This window comes from Orcinus orca, chromosome 4 (genome assembly GCF_937001465.1).
Source record: "Orcinus orca chromosome 4, mOrcOrc1.1, whole genome shotgun sequence".
NCBI classification, from domain to species: Eukaryota; Metazoa; Chordata; class Mammalia; order Artiodactyla; family Delphinidae; genus Orcinus; species Orcinus orca.
The window spans coordinates 31,396,468-31,414,175 of NC_064562.1; the positions used below are offsets into that span (position 1 = coordinate 31,396,468).

Consider the following 17,708-nt stretch of genomic DNA (forward strand, 5'->3'; position numbering starts at 1 on the left):
AGTGTTTCCTTAATTTCTCTTTCAGATTTTTTTCATTATTAGTGTATAGGAATGCAAGAGATTTATGTGCATTAATTTTGAGCCTGTTACTTTACCAAATTTATTTATTAGCTCTAGTAGTTTTCTGACAGCATCTTTAGGATTCTCTATTATGTCAACTGGAAACAGTGACAGCTTTACTTCTTTTCCAATTTGTATTCCTTTTATTTCTTTTTCTTCTCTGATTGATGTGGATAGGATTTCCAAAACTATGTTGAATAATAGTGGTGAGAGTCGACAACCTTGTCTTGTTCCTGATCTTAGAGGAAATGGTTTCAGTTTTTCACCATTGAGAATGATGTTCGCTGTGGGTTTGTCATATATGGGCTTTATTATGTTGAGGTAAGTTCCCTCCATGCCTACCTTCTGGAGGGAGTTTATCATAAATGGCTGTTGAATTTTGTCAAAAGCTTTTTCTGCATCTATTGTGATGATCATATGGTTTTTCTCCTTCAATTTATTATTATGGTTTATCACACTGATTGACTTGCGCATATTGAAGAATCCTTGCATTCCCAGGATAAATCCCACTTGATCATGGTGTATGATCCTTTTAATGTGCTGTTGGATTCTGTTTGCTAGTATTTTGTTGGAAATTTTTGCATCTATGATCATCAGTGATACTGGCCTGTAGTTTTCTTTCTGTGTGACACCTCTGTCTGGTTTTGGTATCAGGATTATAGTGGCCTCGTAGAATGAATTTGGGAATGTTCCTCCCTCTGCTATATTTTGGAAGAGTTTGAGAAGGACAGGTGTAAGCTCTTCTCTAAATGTTTGATAGAATTCGCCTGTGAAGCCATCTAGTCCTTGGCTTTTGTTTGTTGGAAGATTTTTAATCACAGTCTCAATTTCAGTGCTTGTGATTGGTCTGTTTATGTTTTCTATTTCTTCCTCATTCAGTCTTGGAAGGTTGTGCTTTTCTGTGAATTTGTCCATTTCTTCCAGGTTGTCCATTTTATTGGCATATAGGTGCCAATAAAATGGCACCTATATGAGGTGAGATCTCTCATGATCTTTTGTATGTCTGCAGTGCCAGTTGCTACTTCTCCTTTATCATTTCTAATTCTATTGATTTGAGTCTTCTCCATTTTTTTCTTGATGCATCTGGCTAACGGTTTATCAATTTGTTTATCTTCTCTAAAAACCAGCTTTCAATTGATCTTTGTTATTGCTTCATTCATTTCTTTTTCATTTATTTCTGATCTGATCTTTATGATTTCTTTCCTTCTGCTAACTGGGGTTTTTTTGTTCTTCTTTAATTGCTTTAGGTGTAAGGTTAAGGTTGTTTATTTAAGATGTTTGTTTCTTGAGGTAGGATTTTATTGCTATAAACTTACCTCTTAGAACTACTTTTGCTGCATCCCATAGGTTTTGGGTTGTCGTGTTTTCTTTGTCATTTGTTTCTAGGTATATTTTGATTTCATCTTTGATTTCTTCAGTGATCTCTTGGTTATTAAGTAGCGTATTGTTTAGCCTCCATGTGTTGGTAATTTTTACAGATTTTTTCCTATAATTGGTATCTAGTCTCATAGTATTGTGGTTGGAAAAGATACGTGATATGATTTCAATTTTTTTAAATTTACCAAGGCTTGATCTGTGACCCGAGATATGATCTATCCTGGAGAATGTTCCATGAGCACTTGAGAAGAAAGTGTATTCTGTTGTTTTTCGATGGAATGTCCTATAAATATCAATTAATTCCATCTTGTTTCATGTATCATTTAACGCTTGTGTTTCCTTATTTATTTTCATTTTGGATGATCTGTCCATTGATGAAAGTGGGGTGTTCAAGTCCCCTACTATCATTTTGTTATTGTCGATTTCCCTTTTATGGCTGTTAGCATTTGCCTTATGTATTGAGGTGCTCCTATGTTGGGTGGATAAATATTTACAATTGTTATATCTCTTCTTGGATTGATCCCTTGATCGTTATGCAGTGTCCTTCTCTGTCTCTTGTAATAGTCTTTATTTTAAAGTCTATATTGTCTGATATGAGAATTGCTACTCCAGCTTTCTTTTGATTTCCATTTAAATGGAATATCTTTTTCCATCCCTTCACTTTCAGTCTTTATGTCCCTAGGTCTGAAGTGGGTCTCTTGTAGGCAGCATATATATGGGCCTTATTTTTGTATCCATTCAGCCAGTCTATGTCTTTTGGTGGGAGCATTTAATCCATTTACATTTAAGGTAATTATCGATATGTAGGTTCCTATTACCATTTTCTTAATTGTTTTGGGTTTTTTATTGTAGGTATTTTCCTTCTCTTGTGTTTCTTGCCTAGAGAAGTTCCTTTAGCATGTGTTGTAAAGCTGGTTTCGTGGTGCTGAACTCTCTCAGCTTTTGCTTGTCTGTAAAGGTTTTAATTTCTCCGTTGAATCTGAATGAGATCCTTGCTGGGTAGAGTAATCTTGGTTGTAGGTTTTTCTCTTTCATTATTTTACATAGGTCTTGCCACTCCCTTCTGGCTGCAAAGTTTCTGCTGAAAGATCAGCTGTTAACCTTATGGGGATTCCCTTGTATGTTATTTGTTGTTTTTCCCTTGCCAATTATAATATTTTTTCTTTGTATTTAATTTTTGATAGTTTGATTAATGTGTGTCTTGGCATGTTTCTCCTTGGATTTATCCTGTATGGGACTCTCTGCGCTTCCTGGACTTGATTGACTATTTCCTTTCCCATATTAGGAAGTTTTTAACTTCAAATATCTCTTCAAATATTCTCTCAGTCTCTTCCTTTTTCTCTTTTTCCTCCAGGGCCCCTATAGTTCGAATGTTGGTATGTTTAATGTTGTCCCAGAGGTCTCTAAGACTGTCTGAATTCTTTTCATTCTTTTTTCTTTATTCTGCTCTGCAGTAGTTATTTCCACTATTTTATCTTCTACATCACTTATCCGTTCTTCTGCCTCAGTTATTCTGCTATTGATTCCTTGTAGAGAATTTTTAATTTCATTTGTTGTGCTGTTCATCATTGTCTGTTTGCTCTTTAGTTCTTCTAGGTCCTTGTTAAACGTTTCTTGTATTTTCTCCATTCTATTTCTACGATTTTGGGTCATCTTTACTATCATTACTCTGAATTCTTTTTCAGGTAGACTGTCTATTTCCTCTTCATTTGTTTGGTCTGGTGGGTTTTTACCTTGCTCCTTCATCTGCTGTGTGTTTGTCTGTCTTCTTATTTTGCTTAACTTACTGTGCTTGGGGGTCTCCTTTTCGCAGGCTGCAGGTTTGTAGCTCCCGTTGTTTTTGGTGTGTGCCCCCAATGGCTAAGGTTGGTTCAGGGGGTTGTGTAGGCTTCCTGGTGGAAGGGAGTAGTGCCTATGTTCTGGTGGATGAGGCTGAATCCTGTCTTTCTGGTGGGCAGGACCCCGACTGGTGGTGTGTTTTGGGGTGTCTGTGACCTTATGATTTTAGACAGCCTCTCTGCTAATGGGTGGGGTTGTATTCCTGTCTTGCTAGTTGTTTGGCATAGGGTGTCCAGCACTGTAGCTTGCTGGTTGTTGAGTGGAGCTGGGTCTCAGCTTTGAGATGGAGATCTCTGGGAGAGCTTTCACCGTTTGGTATCACATGGAGCTGGGATGTCTCTGGTGGACCAATGTCCTGAACTTGGCTCTCCCACCTCAGAGGCACAGGCCTGACACCCAGTCGGAGCACCAAGACCCTCTCTGAATACTGTTACCTCCTCGGAAAGCTCAATACCAGGGTGTATGGAGCTTTTACAGAGGGTCTCAGCAAGCAGGCAGTCCTGCGGTACCAGATTAGCAAACGTTCAAAAGCTTGACAATATACTCTGTTGGCAAGGGTGTGGAGAAACAGTCCCTCTTTTGCACTGCTAGTGAGAATGCAAAAGGGAATAACCAACAACAACTTTGTCAATATGTCTTCATCAACCAAATGAGCAATGCCAGTGTAGGACCTAGGACCACTCACTCCATGGAAGAATACCAGGTTCAGGCAGGGGACAGGCAGAGTGCTGGTAATATCTGTATATTGCTTGACACTTTACAGACTGTTCTCAATGAATTTGCCTTCTCTGTTGAGCTTCAAAGCTTCCAAGATCTTGGCAGCTGGGAAGTGAAAGGCAGAGGGAGGGAGTGTGGGGCAGGAGCAGCTTCTGGGCATGTACCCATGGGAGTGGCTGCCTGAGAGACCTGGGAGCAGAGGGTAAATAGTCCCCCGATTGGACGGAGTGGAGCAAGGACTACAACCTGATTTGATGCTTTTAACATTTTATTTCACTGTATTCATCATGGGCTTGAGGTCTATTAGAATAACAGAGTTCTTCCTTGATTGACCTGGAAATAGTCTTAGGAAACATGAATAACTAGGACAATTTTAATTCAGAAGTATTTATGTCATTACATATTTCTGTCAATTTTAACTTCTCCCAGAAAAAAATAGCCAAACTTAAACAGCAAAAAGCAGTCTATTTTGATGTCTCCATTCTCTCACATTTTCCTGATTGAGATGTTAGTAAACAGTAAAATCCTCTTCTTAGCCTATCTGCTTAAATAATCAAGTTTATTGTACCTACGAAAAAAAGAGTACGTACCTGCTCACTGTAAACAGACTTTTATTAAGTAAGTTAAATTCAATATTTAGTTACTGAACGCCTAGTGACTGTCTTTTGGGAAATGTGCCAGATATCATGAGAACCTATATGTATCACAGATAACACTGTAAAAGAAATATTAAATAACATGAGACTCCACCCCAGCCTCTAGTGTATGTAAAAACCATCCAAAACAAATTATTGATTCTATTCTTTAAAGAGAATATACAGGGGATATATTTAAAAGACACTATAGGCACACTAGAAGTTATTTGAGAGTAGACCATTTCATAAATGCTGTCCATAATTATTACACTGCATTCAATTTAGGTGTTAATTGATTTATCATGTACAAAAGATGTCCATTTAAACTTGTTACATAAGTTCCCTGTCTCTCATTATTACTTAAAAATCCTTTCAGTCTCTAGTTATACAATCCCTACTAAATTCCACATAACTGTTCAAACTTTCTTTATTCCTTTCCCTCAATGGACCCTCAGATGAGTATCTCCCTAACTGATGAATCTTAGACTTTTTCAGTGTAAGCCCTGAACTTCCAATTCTTCGTACTACGCCCTCTCTTCTCCACTTTTCCAACAGTGTCTTTATTCTCTGGGAGGTATGATTCTTCCACCTGAGCTCTTGAACAGGTCTCCCTCATAATGTGAATTGTTACTTTTCCTCTCTCTTCCTCTTTCATAGTTACTCTCCACTGCCTTAACTCACCCTCTCTTTACTATTACACAAGAAAACTGTAATCTACATCTAATATTCTCGTTTAATCTCGAACCATTCAGTCCTTATAATCAAACTATTTTGCTTGTTTTGCAAATAAACCCCTAGGGACGTCCCTGGTGGCATAGTGGATAAGACTCAGCACTCCCAATGCAGGGGGCCTGGGTTCGATCCCTGGTCAGGGAATTAGATCTCATATGCATGCTGCAACTAAGGGTTCTCATGCCACAACTAAGGAGCCAGCCTGCCGCAACTAAGACCTGGCACAACCAAATAAATAAAATAAATATTTTTTTTTAAAAAAAGAAAGAAAACAAACCCTTATAAAGTAACCCATAAGTCCTGAGATATTAAAGCCAAAGTCATGGCCTGTACTCACTCTTAATTCTCCCTTACCTCTCCATCACATCTAATACAGTGGCCAAGGCCTTTCTCCCTTTCCCCTTGTATCTCAAGACATTTGCTTCACCTTAGTTCTCCTCCTATTAAGTCTATAAACTCTGGGGTCAGTCATTCTCTTCTCTTCCTTAATAACTTTCCCTCTTTCTTTTTGTTATGCTCAAGTGCATTCCCCAGACCTTACCTCACTGCTTTCTGTATCACCTGGCTTGGTAATCTCAACTCTCTCTCTTGGTGATTTCCTGTCTATGCAGATGAAATCCAACGTCCTATCTCTAAGCTCCAAATACCCTCACTTAACCTATACTCCAACAATTCTTTTCTTGGATATCTTGATAGCACAGTAAAATCATCTTTCTCTAGATCGATTTTTTGACTTCTCCCTTTAATTGCACCACTATTTTCCTCATGATTTAGAGCAGAAGCCTGGAAGTCTTTTCTGACACATTTTTCTCATTTACTCCCAACATTCAGTTGTCTGCATGGCAAATGGTTTGTACCTTGTAAATTCTTGTGTTATCTTTTTTTGTTTGTTTGTTTAATTAATTAATTTATTTTTGGCTGCATTGGGTCTTTGTTGCTGCACGCAAGCTTTCTCTAGTTGCGGTGAACGGGGGCTGCTCTTTGTGCCGTATGCGGGCTTCTCATTGCGGTGGCTTCTTTTGTTGTGGAGCACAGGCTCTAAGTGGGTGGGCTTCAGTAGTTGCGGCATGTAGCCTCAGTAGTTGTGGCTCATGGGCTCTAGAGCACAGGCTCAGTAGTTGTGGCACATGGGCTTAGTTGCTCTGCGGCATGTGGGATCTTCCAGGACCAGGGATCGAACCCATGTCCCTTGCATTGGCAGGCAGATTCTCAACCACTGCACCACCAGGGAAGCCCAATTCTTGTGTTATCTAATCCTTTGTTTTAATTCCTATTGTCACCTCTCTAATGCAGGCCCTCATTACTTTTTATATGTAATTGCTTCCTAACTTCTGCTCTCTACCTAGACTCTCTGCACCATAATTTATCCTTCATACTGCTTCCAACTTTTCATACAGTTCTGATATTACTCATTTGTTCAAAAACTTTCAAACGTTTCCCTGTAAGTTGACTGCCAATTCCTCAAACTGACAAAAAAAATCTTGCATAATGTCTCCAAGTACATTTCTCCGAGTACCTTTCTAGTTTTCTTTTTCATTATACCTTTATGAATATATATTTTATGTACACGCAAACACACACACATACTATACCATTAATTGTGCTTTAGCTATACTGCATTTCTTCCCATCTTTGTATGCTTGCTTATGCCTTTAGCTTTACATGGAATGACTCTATTTATACAAATACTCAAAATAATTTAATCATATCACTATTAATAATTTATCATTTGAAATACATCAACATGTGAGCTTAAATTACCTGCTATTGTGTTGAGAAACATCAAGTACTCAAAATTTGAAATCTCCCTATGTTGCCATCGCTGGGTCATATTAGAAGCTTTAAAAAGTTGACGAGGACTAGCTAATGAGATACGCCTGCAAGAAAAAGAATTTGATATAGAATCAAATTAAACTTAAGATTAATTAGATCAATAATAAATCATGACTTCTGTGCTCGTTCAAAATGGCATCTGTATTATTCTGAGACATTCTATTCATGTTATACTAACGAATGCTGGAGATGTTTCAATCTATAATTAATGGTTAAACGAATGATTTGGATGAGTCACAGGTCTATTACCCATATTCTATTCATCAAGATAAGCTGTCATTACAAAGCCATTATAATATCTAGGCTCCATAAATGTTGATTAATAACAGTATGATTAATAATTCACTGCCTTACTGATACAAAAGTAATTATAGTAACTAAGTAATACACATAAAATTGCATTCACATCTTTATCAGTTTAAATATTCATCTCTTAAAGACAGCATATTTGTACATTACAAATTTAAACATTATTTTTGTATACCCATTGTAATAGGGGAAAGAGGATCCCAGCTCCTCAGGTGTCCATTCGTGGGTTCGGATAAAGGTAAGGGAAACTATTATTCTTTTATACAGCCTAATAGTAGACCAAGTTTTCTGTTTTCTTAATGTAATGTGAGTAACAAAGGATACAACTGACCAATACTAAGTAGCAGTGGGAAATAGGTGGGAGGATTAATTACTACATTCAGAGCCCAGAATCTCAGAGAAGTATGCTGTCACAGTTCTTCCTACTACTAAGGACAAGATACATATTTTTTTCAAGCTTTATTTCCAAAGGTATAATTTACGTAACACAAAAGTTACCCTTGTAAGTGTACTATTCAATGATTTTTTAAAGTAAATTTCTAGAGTTGTGCAATTATCACCACATTGTATTCTGGAACATTTTAATCAACACTAAAACTTCCCTTGTGCCTATTTAGAGTTAATTCCTATTCCTATCCCCAGCTCTAGGCAACTATCAATCTACTTTCTGTCTCTATGAACTAGCCGTTTCTGAACATTTCAGATAAATGGAATCATACATCATGTAATCTTCTGCATCAGGCTTCTTCTACTAACCGTAATGTTTTGAGGTTCATCAATGTGGCAGCATGTATGAGCAGTTCATTTCTTTTGATTGTAAATAGTATTCCATTGTATGAATAGAGAATATACCACATTTTTAAAATCCATTCACCAGTTGATAGACATTTAAATTATTCCAGTTTTTAGCTATTATGAAAAATGCTACTCAGAACATTCACGTACACGTCGTTGCTGAACATATGGTTGCATTTCTTTTGGGTAGATTCCTAGGAGTGAAACTGCCAGGTTGTCTGTTGACTTAATATTTATCTTTTTGAGAAACTGCCAAATTGTCTTCCATTATACATTCCAACAAACAATGTATGATGTTCCAAATTTTCCACATCTCTGCCAATACTTGCTATTGTATGAAATTTTTATTATAACCATTCTAGTGAGTGTAAAATGGTATCTTATTATAATTTTAATGTACATTGTTGAACATCTTTGCATGTGTTAAGTAGCCATTTGTTTATTTTCTTTGAGGAAATTACTATTCAGATCTTTTTTACCTTAATTGGGTTGCTTCTGTCCTATTATTGAGCTGTCAAAGGTCTTCATACATTCTGGATACAAGTCTATCAAATACATGATGTGCAAATATTTCTCAGTCTGTGGCTTATCTTTTCACATACTTAGTGATATATTTAAAGCACAAACATTTTAAATTTTGATTAAATCCGTCTTCTCAATTTTTGTCTTTTATGAATTATGCTTTTGGGTGTCACATGTGAACTCTCTGCCTACTGCAAGATGATAAAGTTTTTATTCTATATTTGAGAAATTTTTTAGTTTTAGATCTTAAATATAGGTCTATGACACACCTTAATTCTTATGAACAGTGTGTGGTAAGTGTTGAAGTTCATTTTCTTGCATGTGACTATCCAGTCATTACAGTACCATTTGTTTAAGGATTACCCTTTCTTCATTGAATTGTGTTGGCACGTTTCTTAAAAAGCCACTGACCATAAATGCAAGGGTTTATTTCTTTATTCTCAATGTAGTTTCATTAATTTATGTGCCTATCCTTGTATAAATAGCACACATTTTGATTACTATGGTTTTATGGTAAGTTTTGAAATCAGATAGTATAAGTTCTGTAATTTTGTTGTTCTTTTTCAAAACTGTTTTGGCAATTCTAGATCCATTGTATTTCAGCTTCTCTATTTCTCCCAGAAAGTGTACTAAATTTTGACAGGGATGGTATTAAGTTTATAAATTGAGAAAGAATTGACATCTTAATCATATTGAACCTTCTGATCCATGAATATGGAACGTCTCCATTTATTGATGTCTGTCTTTACTTTCTAACAGCCGTGTTTTACACTTTTCATTGCAAAAATTGTACATGTCTTTTGTCATCTAGGAATAAAGACATTTCCCTTTCCAATCTGGATGCCTTTGATTTTTCCCTTCCCTTCCTTTCCTATCACACAGGCTTAGCACACATTATATATCAATATAATATTGATAGAAGTGGTGACAATGGAAGACATCCTAGCCTTCCTGACCTTAGGGGAAAAGCTTTCAGTCTTTCAACATTAAGTACAGTGTATGTTATGTGGGTTTTTGATGGTTGCTATTTATCTGTTTGTAGAAATTCCCTTATATTTCTAGTCAGTTGAGATTTTCTAGTCATGAATGCGTGTTTCGTTTTGTCAAATGTTTTTTCTGTGTCTACTGAGATGATGATGTGGGTTTTTTTTTTTTTTTGGTCCTGTATTCTATTAACTTCATGCATGACATTAATTGATTTTCACATTTAAACCAATCTGCATTCCTGTGATAAAACCCACATGGCTACTTTATAATCCTTTTTGTATACTGCTGGATTTGGTTTGATAATATTTTGTAAAGGATTTTTGAATACATGTTCATTAGGGATATTAGTCTACAGTTTTCTCTTGCTAGCTTGTTTTTTTCTTGTGATGTCTTTGCCTAGCATTGGTATTAGGGTAAAGATGGCCTCATAGAATGAGCTAGAAAGTGTTTCTTCTTCCTGTGTCTTGAGGATGAGTTTATGAAAGATTGATATCTTTTCTAATTTATTTATTTGATAAGATTCACCAGTAAAGCCATCTGGGCTTTGACTCTTCTTTGTGGGAAGGTTGTTAAATTACTAATTCAATGGACCTGTTATAGGTCTATTCAGAATTTTAATTTCTTCTTGAGTCAGTTTTGACAATTCTGTCTTTCTAGGAATTTACCCATCTCATCTCAATTGTCTTAATTTGTAGGCTGAAGCTGTTCAGGATATTTCCTTCTAATCCTTTTAATTTCTACATGGTAAGCAGTGCAGTCCCTTCTTTCATTTCTGACTTTGGTAATTCATACTATCTCTTTTGTTCATAGTTAGGCAGTTAAAAGAATGTCAATTTTATTGAGCTTTTTAAGGAATCGGCTTTTGTTTAATTGATCTTCTTTATTGTTTTTTGTCTGTTTTTCATTGATTTCTGCTCTAATTTTCTTTAGTCACTTTTTCCTACTTGTTTTCCATTTAGTTTCTTCTTCTTTTTCTAGTTTCTAAAGATGGAAGCTTAGGTTACTGATGTTAGGCATTTCTGTATTTCAGATATAGGTATTTAAAGCTATAAAATTTCCCCCTGAATACTACTTTAGCTGCATCCCATAAATTTTGATATGTTATAGCTCTCTTGGATACAGAAACCCAAATCACTGTCCTTCTCTGTACCATTGTAGGAGGAGTTGCTGAGTGCAGAAGTTACCAAAAGCACCAAGGGCTACTCTGAAGAGCTGCAGCAGCATGTCTGGAAACAAAAAAAAAAGGAGCTCCCAAGTCCAGGCACTCTAAATGCAGGGAGGTATGTAAGGGAGAAACTGGTATAGACCATGGAGCAAGAAATAAAAGGAGAAAAAGCCCTCCTACCACTCCAGTCACCCTCTATGGCCTAACCTCTGCTCATCCTAACTTCATCCATGTACTTCACACCAAGCTTCAGACTGCAAGATAATATGATCTCCTGGTAGCTGTTATAACCTCTGATTATTTATGTGTTAAACTCCTTGATTAGTGTTCCCTTACAGAAAAAAAAAAAAAAAAAAAAAAGCCTGAATCAAGTGATAGGGTTGGGCAAAACTAGTGAAGAGAAAACTAAAATGATATTGTAGGTAGAAACTTTGGGTTGATTCAATATGTTGTTATGGCTTATAACTGGTATTGATGTGTATATGCTTATACTGTCAAGTACTCATAAAGTGTCAGAGAATATTCCAGATCAAGAGCTACAGGTAGACGAGTGATAGTAGGATTAATTCTCCTGATATTTGCCAACAGTAGTAGGTCAGGATTTAATCCAAATATCTCTACCTACTCATGTCCTATTGACTGAGAAGTCAGAAGTCTCACACCTAAACCAGAACCAAGAGAGACAGCCCAAAGGCTGCAACAAAATTCAAGGGCCTGCTTGCCAACTAGAACTTGTTGATACTGAATAGACAAACACAACAATCAACCTCTGGCAGCCAAAAACTGCTGTTGCTACATGCAATGGCCTTTTTTCAGTCTACGTCTTACTGATTTTTCATCAAATCTTACCTTCTTGAAATACTCTCATTCTCTGGCATCACATTTTCCTGGATTTCCCATTTTTCAAGGCCTTTCTGTTTTTGTTTTGTTTTGTTTTTTCTCTTTCATTTACTTAACATTTAAATGTTGCACTTCCTCAGAATGCAGCCCTCGTTTCTCCTGCCCATTCTATGTCTCTCCCCAGGTGAGTTCGCTTCCTCTCAAGCCTTCAAATTTCATCTAAATGGTAATGACTCCCAATTACTACGCTTTTCATTTGCACTCTAGCCATACCTTCTTATATCTAACTTCCTATTCAACATTTCAGTCTAGACATCTCTCAGGGGTTTCAATTTCAACAGATCTAACACTAACCTTCTCCTTTTCAGTTCATTCACTTCTGCCCCCCAACCCCAACCATGGGGGGTATGGGAGGGTAGATGCATACAGGTACTCCTTCTACAGTGTTCCCCATCTCAGTCTGTGCTACTGAGCAGTTCAAGCTGAAACTTGGGGAGACACACTGGATGCCTCTCCTTTTTATCGTCCTCCAAATTTAGCTCATCTCCAAGTCACAGAAATTGTATCTCCTTAAAGTCTCTAAACAAGATGTCTCTCTTCCTGTGATGACCTAGAGGGGAGGGATGGGGGGGCGGGTGGGAGGGAGGCTCAAGAGGGAGGAGATATATGTTTACAAATAGCTGATTCACTTTGTTGTAAAGCAGAAACTAACACAACATTGTAAAGCAATTATACTCCCCCCCCAAAAAAAGATGTCTCTCTTCAATGATACTACATTTTACTTCGATTTCTACAATAAGTTCCCGCCTCCAAACTGACACTGTCTTCCTGAAATCACTAAGTGCCTGTGATACTTGCCTTCCAACATTCCTTAAAACACTCGAAGTTTCAGGGCCTTTACACATGCTATTCACTCTTACAAAGGTTAGCTGATTCCAGTCCTTCAAATCAAAATTTAAAGTCACATAGGAAGGCATTTCTGACCATCTTATCCAAAGCACTCCATCTCCACTAACCACTATTAAAATACCTAAAACATCTTTCCTTCACTTACACGGTTTTTTCTTTTATTTACATATTTGTTTAAATGTTTGTGGGCAAGATGATATTTATATTGTACATTACTGGGTGACTGATACAGTGTAAGTGCTGAAGATCTATTTAACTGACTGACTTAATAAATTAAGACTTTCAGCTTTCATTAACTGTGGGAAAACATTACAAAGAGTTCCTAAGTATGACAACACATAAAACTCTTTTTAAAATAAACAGATAATCAGTAAGGACTTCCCTGGTGGCTCAGTGCTTAAGAATCCACCTGCCAATGCAGGGGACACAGGTTCAAGCCTGGTCCGGGAAGATCCCACATGCTGCAGCACAACTAAGCCTGTGCGCCACAGCTACTGAGCCTGCACTCTAGAGCCCACACGCCGCAACTACTGAAGCCCACGCACCTAGAGCCTGTGCTCTGCAACAAGAGAAGCCACCGTAATGAGAAGCCCGCACACCACAACAAGAGTAGCACCTGCTCGCCACAACTAGAGAAAACCCGCGCATAGCAACGAAGACCCAACGTAGCCAATAAATAAATATATCTTTAAAAACAAAAGAGAGATAATCAGTAGAATTTTTTATTAAGATAAGGAAATATACTATGCCATTCTGAGCTGCTTCCTCCTGAACCCTGAAATTCCTCATTAAATTATAAAATTATTGAATCAAAAGCTTTACTGGGATTGTAAAGCAACTATGGCTAATAAACCAGAAGGGCCTCTTTATGTATCCTGTTTACATAGAAGTTGTAACCTGTTACATGTCCATGAATTTTTTGATATTTTCTCTTTAAGAGGTGGAACTTGATTCTCCTGCCATGGAGCCGGGGCTATATTTAATAACTCACTTGTAACAAATAAGATGTAGCAGAAATGATGGCGTGTGACTATCAAGGCTAGGTCATAAGAAGACACTGGGGCTTCTGTCATTCTCTCTAGGATCACTTGCTCTGGGGAAAGTCATATAGTCACTCAAAAGCAGCCTATGGAGAGGAAGACTTGGTGCAGAACTGAGTCCAACTGCCAATGGGCATGGGAGTGCATCCTCTTAGAAAGTCCTCCAGCCTAGGATAACTGCAGCTCCTGCTAATATCCTATTATTTGTTGATTCTATCTCAATTGCATTTGTAATAAGATACTAACTAAAAAAATTGAAATAAACACTAATCAAAATCAACACAAAATTAGGTATGTTAAAAGTAAACTCTAAGTTTCTACTGCTAATACATTTCAATCAATAGAAAAATCCCAGTGTTAACTCTCCTGCTAGTTCTTAAATTAGTTAACTAAATTGTACTGATGAAGCATTAACACCTACCAAGAAAGAAAACAGTTGATGATGGTGCTATTTAAACATAGACAACTGGTCAGCACATAGGAAAGATAGGTATAACCCCAAACTCTCCCAATTCCCTGTACTGTGAGAGATGCTTTTTGGCATTTTAACATTCCTTTCAAGTAGTTATTAAGTTACTTTGAACAATATAAATACTAGTTATTAAGTCCATATGTATACACAAAGTTAATATTTGAACTCTGATTTACCAGAGGTTAAAGATAAAAGTTTTAATTAACTGTGTTGTATTCAAAATCCTTAATATATGGATTTGATATTTACATCAACAGAGAAAAAAATTACAACAAATATGACATAATAAAGCAAAGTCTAATCATTTTTATCAAAATGATTAAAAATTTTAATCTGATTTATCATACGTGTTAAATAATGGTACACCTGAAAATGGGTATATAATAAGCACTTTTGTAACTTAGATATTTTAAATACAGAGAGTCTATTTTTCTATGATCTGTGCTGAGATAAAATTTAATATAATAACATTTACTAAACGTAAGTGTGTAGTTTAGTAAGTTTTGAATATACCTATTTCTGTAACCAACCATCATAGAAAGACTCCAAAAAGCTAATTCTTTTGTCCCAGTGTCTGGCTCCTGGCAACCAATGATCTGCTTTCTGTCACTATATGCTTCTGTTTTTTCAACAATTTCATATAAATAGAATCATATAATTTCACATAATTTTTCAGTCATTTCATCTAAGTAGAAGCATAGCCCATGGCTATGATGTACGTGGCCCACGGTACTTAACTTCTTTTACTCAGCACAATGTTTCTGAGAGTCATCCATGTTGTTGCATGTATCAGTACTCAATTCCTTTTTATTTCTGAGTAGTATTTCATTGCATGGATGTAGTGCAATCTATTGATCCATTTACAGTTGATGGAACTAGAAATGTTTTCAGTTTGTGACTACATGAATAACATTTGCTTACAAGTGAATGTGTGTACATATATTTCATTACTCTTGGTAAACACCTAGGAGTGGAACTGACAGGACATAAATTAAGTGTATATTTAACTTAATAAGAAATCTGGCAAATTTTCCAGAGTGACTATACGAATTTGCATTCCTACTAGCATAGTTTTAGAGCTACTGATACTGTATATTGATTTCACATTCTTTATCTTTTTCTGTTTTTGAAAATCAGGTTTACTGATTTCTTTACATAGCATAAAATTCATCCTTTTTTAGGTATACAATGCAATGAGTTTTGCCAAAGAGAGTTGTGTAACACCACAACAATCAAGACAGGAAATATTTCCATGTTATCAAAAGGTTCCCTCACACCCTCCTTTGTAACTAATCCTCCCTCTTCACCTCCAATCTCTTGAAACCACTTATCTGATTTCTGTCCAAGTAGTTTTATTTTTTCCAAAAGGTCATATAAATGGAATCACACAGAATGTAATCTTTTGTGTTGCCTTCTTTCATCTAGCATAATACTTTTTAAACTCATCTGCCTTGTTCTGTATTTTAGTAGCTTATTCCTTTTTATTGTTGAGCAGTATATCCTGTTGTATGGTTGAATGTACCATAATTCGTCCATTTACTAGTTGAGGACCATGTTGGCTATTTCCAATTTTTTGTGACTATGAATATAGCTGCTATAAACATTTGTGAATAGGTCACTACATGAATATACATATTTTCATTTCTCTAGGGTAAATGCCTTTGAGTGAGACTACTGGGATGTATGGTAAGTGTATGGTTAATTTTATATGAAACCGCAAAACTGCTGACTTTCCCATCAACAACATGTGAAGTTCCAGTTACTCTGCATTCTTATTACCTCTTGTTGTTATCAGTTTTTAAAAAGTCATTCTAATAGGTGTGCCATGAGATCACACTGTGGTTTTAACTGGCAGTTCCTTGATTACTAATGATGTTTGGCATCATTTCATGTGTTTAATATTTGTATCTATTCTTTGCTGAAGTATCTGTTCAAATCTTCTACCTATTTTTTAAAAACAGATTGCTTGTCTTGTAATTAAATGTAAGAGTTTCTCATATATCCTGTATATAAATCCTTTGTCACATATAATTTGAATATTTTAACCCAGCCTAGAGCATATCGTTTCACTTTCTTAAGAGTGTCTTTCAAAAGCAAATGTTTTTAATTTGAAAGGCCAATTGATGATTCTTTAAAAAATCTTATCTAAGAAATATTTGCCTAACTCAAGGTCACAAAGATTTTTCTCCTATGTTTTCTTTAGGAAGTTTTACTTTGGCACCTACATTTAGGTTATATTACATTTTGAGTTAATTTGAGTTAATTTATGTTACATTTTGAGTTCATATGTTACATTTTGAGATAAAGGATGAGGTGGGGTTTTTTTGTTTTGGTTTTTTTTTTTTTTTTTTGGCATATGGATATGCAATTGTTGATCACCATTTGTTGAAGAAACTATCTTTTCCCATGGACATATCTTGATACCTTTGTTGAAAATCAAATTGACCATTTATGTATGGGCCTATTTCTGGACACTAATATATTCTATTGCTCTATAAGTCTATTTTACAAAACTACCAAACTACACTAGTTAATGTAATTTTATATTAAGTCAAAATCAGATAAAGTCCTCCAACTTTTTCTTTTTCAAAATTGTCTTAGCAATACTAGATATTTGCATTTCCATTTAAATTTACAATCAGCTTTTCAATTTCTTCAAAAGAGCCTTTTAGGATTTTGGATAGGATTGCTTTGAACCTATAGATCTGTTTGGAGAGAACTAACATCTTACTTTTATTGAGTCTTCCAGTTCATGAGCATGGTATAGTACAACTTCCAATTTTTAGGTTTCTTTCATTTTCCTAAACAGTGTTTATAGTTTTCAGTGAACAAGTCTTAAGAATATATTTTCAAATATATCCAATTTCCAATTGTTCATTGCTAGTATACAGGAATAAAATTATATATGCTACGAAATAGCTAAACTCTTTTATGAGGGTTTTTTCCCCTATTTTTTTTATATATATATATATATATATATATATATATATATATATTTAACATCTTTATTGGAGTATAATTGCTTTACAATGTTGTGTTAGTTTCTGCTGTATAACTAAGTGCATCAGCTATATGTATACATATATCCCCATATCCGCTCCCTCTTGTGTCTCCCTCCCACCCTTCTAAGTGGTCACAAAGCACCGAGCTGATCTCCCTGTGCTATGCAGCTGCTTCCCACTACCTATCTATTTTACATTTGTTGTTTATGAGTTCTAATAGCTTTTTTCTTTTTAAAAATTTTGCAGTTTCCCTGGTAATTTCACATTAAGTCATGTATATATACTGATAAAGACAGTTTTATTTCTTCCTTTTCAATCAAGATGGTCTTTAGTTTCCTTTTCCTGGTAATGCCTTTTTGTGGATTTGGGATTCAGGTAATGCTGGCCTCACAGAATTACTTGGGAAACTTATCCTTCTTTTCTATTATCTGTAAGAGTTTTCCCAGAAATTATATTACTTCTTCATTAAACATT

At 35.8% G+C, this 17,708-nt stretch overlaps 1 protein-coding gene across 4 annotated transcripts in view; it reads right to left on the reverse strand.

Moving 5' to 3' along the window:
* The window catches only part of LRBA (LPS responsive beige-like anchor protein), a 728,899-nt gene that overhangs the window by 205,528 nt on the left and 505,663 nt on the right, over positions 1–17,708 (reverse strand). For all 4 annotated transcript variants that reach the window (XM_033402948.2, XM_033402953.2, XM_012535502.3 and 1 more), the window contains one exon: positions 7,122–7,237. In XM_033402948.2, coding sequence (XP_033258839.1) covers positions 7,122–7,237 — 116 coding nt within the window. The remainder of the gene's footprint in view (positions 1–7,121; positions 7,238–17,708) is intronic.